The sequence below is a fragment of the Corticium candelabrum genome, chromosome 2, assembly GCF_963422355.1.
Source record: "Corticium candelabrum chromosome 2, ooCorCand1.1, whole genome shotgun sequence".
NCBI classification, from domain to species: domain Eukaryota; kingdom Metazoa; phylum Porifera; class Homoscleromorpha; order Homosclerophorida; family Plakinidae; genus Corticium; species Corticium candelabrum.
This window is the reverse complement of record NC_085086.1, coordinates 9,122,936-9,126,893: the sequence shown is the minus strand read 5'-3', so window position 1 is coordinate 9,126,893 and position 3,958 is coordinate 9,122,936. Positions and strand designations below refer to the sequence as shown.

Here is a 3,958-nt window from a genome sequence, read left to right as displayed (position 1 = left end):
TCTCGATCCAAGGGTTCGGTAGAGGGTCAGAAATTTTGACTCTGGCTAACATTTTTAGTGTGGGAATCAGAGATACGGTTGCGTGTCTCAACGATCACACAGGTCCGTGGGAAGCGTTTCAAAAAGGGGTGCGGCCTAACACGTGCTAAGAGGGTGGTCAGAAAATGGCATTCCAAGAAAGTATCTTTTCAGCATGCACAGTGTGTGTGTGTGTGTGTGTGTGTGTGTGTGTGTGTGTGTGTGTGCACGTGTGTGTGTGTGTGTGTGTGTGTGTGTGTGTGTGTGTGTGTGTGTGTGTGTGTGTGTGTGTGTGTGGTGCAATAGCTTAGTTACTTAGAGAGTGCATTTGGAGAATGAAAACATTCAGGGCCTTGCAGGGTTGCAGGTTCAAGTCGCAGTGATGGCGAGCTATGGCATAATTTCCTTGAGCAAGAAACTTACACAATTGCTTCTCTCGACTCAGGAGTATAAATGAGTACCTGGTCATTGACTGGGGTGGACATGACCGCTGGCTTACCCCTAACATCATGCAGCAGACGTGTACGTGTAGGCCTTGGTGTCCAGTCCCAAAGCTGCACCATAGTCAGTGCCCCTGGATGACTCTGGCCAAGCTCCAGGTGGATTGTAGCGCTGGCCCTAAGCCTCCACGTAGCGCATGGAGGCCCTGTCTGTAGAGGCAGGGGGAGCTATCTCCGCAACTAACCTTAAGGTTGATGTCATTCACGAATGACGTGGAGGGCTTGACATTTGTCCATTTGTGTGTGTGTGTGTGTGTGTGTGTGTGTGTGTGTGTGTGTGTTTTTGTGTGGTATGTATAAGGAGCAGTGACCTTGTCGCCAACTTTGTAGCCACTTGGCGCCCTATATGCTTGTACTTGTTGCCAGATCGACATGACGACAGTTGGACACCCCTGCCGGTGTACTACTTGCAGTAAAAGTAATTATGTAACATAAAGACAAAGATAATAGCAATATTGAAAAATTAAGTGAATTAGCAAACATTGTAGCAAGAGACCATATTACAAACAGCAGACATTGCATGCATAGTATTGCTTTACGGACACTATTATGGCGCTTGATCTCCACTACAGAGGTCTTGGTTATATCCGGAAACTGTGGTTTTAGGTACAGCTGTAGCATGCTGTAGACTGCTGACCTAGAATTACCTCAAACAACTTTCATCTTGATGTGCATTAAATATTAAATATGCACACAAACGTAAAACGAGGCCTTCAATCTGTTGACTATGCCTACTATGGATATGTTATGGGCGTTGTAGTTTAGAACAGACAGTGTCACGATTTTGTGTGAAAAAAGTTGAGAGGTCTGACTTTGTACGGCTATGTCAGGACACTGGCAAACTTTGTAATGCGGTTGATCACTGTGTTACATGTAAGGGCCAATGAGCAATTGAGTTGTCAGAGATGACACATAGTTGAGATGCTGCAAACAGGATTTGTTGACGAACTGCTTTGTGTCTACAAAATATAGCCAGACCAGTAAAATATCTTAGATTTTTCAGTCTCTTTTAGAGCTTGACCAAAATAAGATAAAAATTTGATGTGCGCATGCACAATTTTGGCAGTATATTTTCAGAGTGGAATACAACCGTCGTTCATTGGTCATTGACTGACCAACTGGTGGTCATGACCGACTATAATTTTGCTTCGATCGGACGTACCTACATGATTGATCTAGGCGTAATAGTATTGCATGTAAATGGTAGGAAATCAATGAGTGACCTAAATGTCTAGACAACTGACAGAAGCAGCAGGCAAATTCTACTTACAGAGCAGGGGTGGCCAACTGACGCTATGGCACCACAAGTGGCATCAGAGGCTGGTGTTGGGCGCTAAGCAAGCAAAGATTTAGCACCAAGACTTGAAGCCACTAAGCAGATAGAGATGTCACAGCTGTACAGCAGTAATTCTGTGAACACAAAGCATCTGATCACAATTAACACGAATGTAAATCACAGCTACGCCTCCTCTTAGTTAATGAACGGAGTCACTGTCAGAGTCTTTTATGTATTTGAGCAGGTATGTCAGACTGTCTGTATGCCTGCTTACCGGTCTGTCTTCATGCATGCGTGTATGTATCATCATGATACATACACACATGACTATGTATGCATAAGTGTATGTACGTAGGACGTGTGTAAGTACTTGTAGTTAGGTCTATGGGTGGGTAGATTCAAATTAGTCTTGTGCAAGTGTGTCCACATGGGCGTGTCATTTCCGTTTGGCACCAGGATGCATTCTTGGTGCCACACGAAGGCACCAGCCTTATCCAAACTTGGCCACCCCTGCAAAGTTGATGATCCCCAGCTACGTGAGTGCGTAAATGACGATTCATTACTCAGTGTTCAAAAGCTTATGGCTGGCATAGTCATCGTCATGGCAACCTTGCAAAAATTTTTAGTTGTCAAGGAGTTTAGGACTTTTATATAAACATTTAATAATTAGACTGATTGTTGTGGCAAGTAAACAAAATCCCAGTAAATCATAGGTGTCACTCTCAGTCTGACCCGTGCTACTCTACAGCGTAAAAACAAACTTTATTGGGTCCACCGTAACGGGTGACTCTAGTCGTCTGGGTGGCAACTGTACTCAGTATGGAAAATAACGGTAGGATATAGGACAATGTCCCACGAAATGTGTTGTTTGTCCGACCCAATACTGCACCAGGGTTGGGACGTGTTTGGACAAAACGTCCATCGGTACGCATATATGATAGTGTAAACCATGTGTCTTAGCACGTGACGGCCTTTCCAATGGTGTAACTCTTAATTTCATGAAGTTAGGTGCTTCCTAGCATGCTTTATCCAGAGAAAAGATGAGCTGCCTTTAACACCATTTCTCCTTTGGAAGTTGGTTGTAAAAAAATTACATGCAAATGGATGTAGTAGGGGAGGCACTTTGTTATACATCACACAAGAATGTCCAACCTATGCTCAGTCTGTCAAGCCAAGATATTTTCCACACCGTGTACTGTTATAATTGGCCATCACATGACCTCAGTTACAACTTGATGACCACTACTTCGATCACTGTAATACAGGAACAGTTTTTATTATGATAAATAGCTTGATATGCGACTCTGTCATATGCTAGAGCCTCAAACTTTCACTTGTCTGTTGCATGGTAAAGTACCGGGCATTTTTACGCTAGGGCTTGTGCCTAGATCCAGCAAACATTGGCTAAGTTGAGCCCACAAGAGAGGGAAATTTGCATGCTCTTGAAAAACCACTAATACCTAAAGACTTAAAGCTGTTCTCTGTCGTAGGCGAGGACACACACACACACACACACACACACACACACACACACACACACACACACACACACACACACACACACACACAACACACACACACGTGTGTGTGTGTGTGTGTCTACTTGATAGTTAGACATTCATTTTTTGAATATCTGGTGACACACCCGAAAATCAGAGAAGGCAAAACCTCCTGCCTCATCCTGACTATGACCCTGGCCCTGCATGTAAAATTCTTTTGTTGGAATGTGTGAATGGTAAACAGCGGCTGTGAGACTACAATGTGGAGTTTGATCTTATTTTTACATGCAACAGATTTTGCTTATCTGAGTACTCAGCAACATGTGTGGTCCATACGCTTACTGTAACAGACGCCCAACAGCAAAATGGACCATTGGTGTACAGCTAGATGCGTAGCAATCATACTTCACGCTGTGCACGTGTATCAAGCATAGCAGGAATCAGTCACGTACAGTTTGCAGTCTAACGTTTATCCTGAGGTGGTGGCACTTCGGTGATAATTATTCTTGAAACAGAATCCAAGCCAAGATAAGGAATGCCTTCCTGTCTTTTATGACGACACGGCCCAATGCGAAAGTCAATCTTAATCTCGCCTTTTTTTATACACGTATCTTTGTCTTTTTCAGTTTTATCACAATAACCGCCAATGTAGTGTGGATAGTGTG

The 3,958-nt window shown here is 43.6% G+C and overlaps 1 protein-coding gene across 1 annotated transcript in view; it reads right to left on the bottom strand.

Annotated features, from left to right (window-relative positions):
• Window positions 1-3,573: 3,573 nt before the first annotated feature.
• LOC134176487 (otolin-1-like) overlaps window positions 3,574-3,958 on the bottom strand; it is a 4,906-nt gene continuing 4,521 nt past the window's right edge. The window contains exon 3 of the mRNA XM_062643156.1: window positions 3,574-3,958. This exon is cut by the window's right edge and continues 193 nt beyond it. Coding sequence (XP_062499140.1) covers window positions 3,756-3,958 — 203 coding nt within the window. The 3' untranslated portion in view covers window positions 3,574-3,755.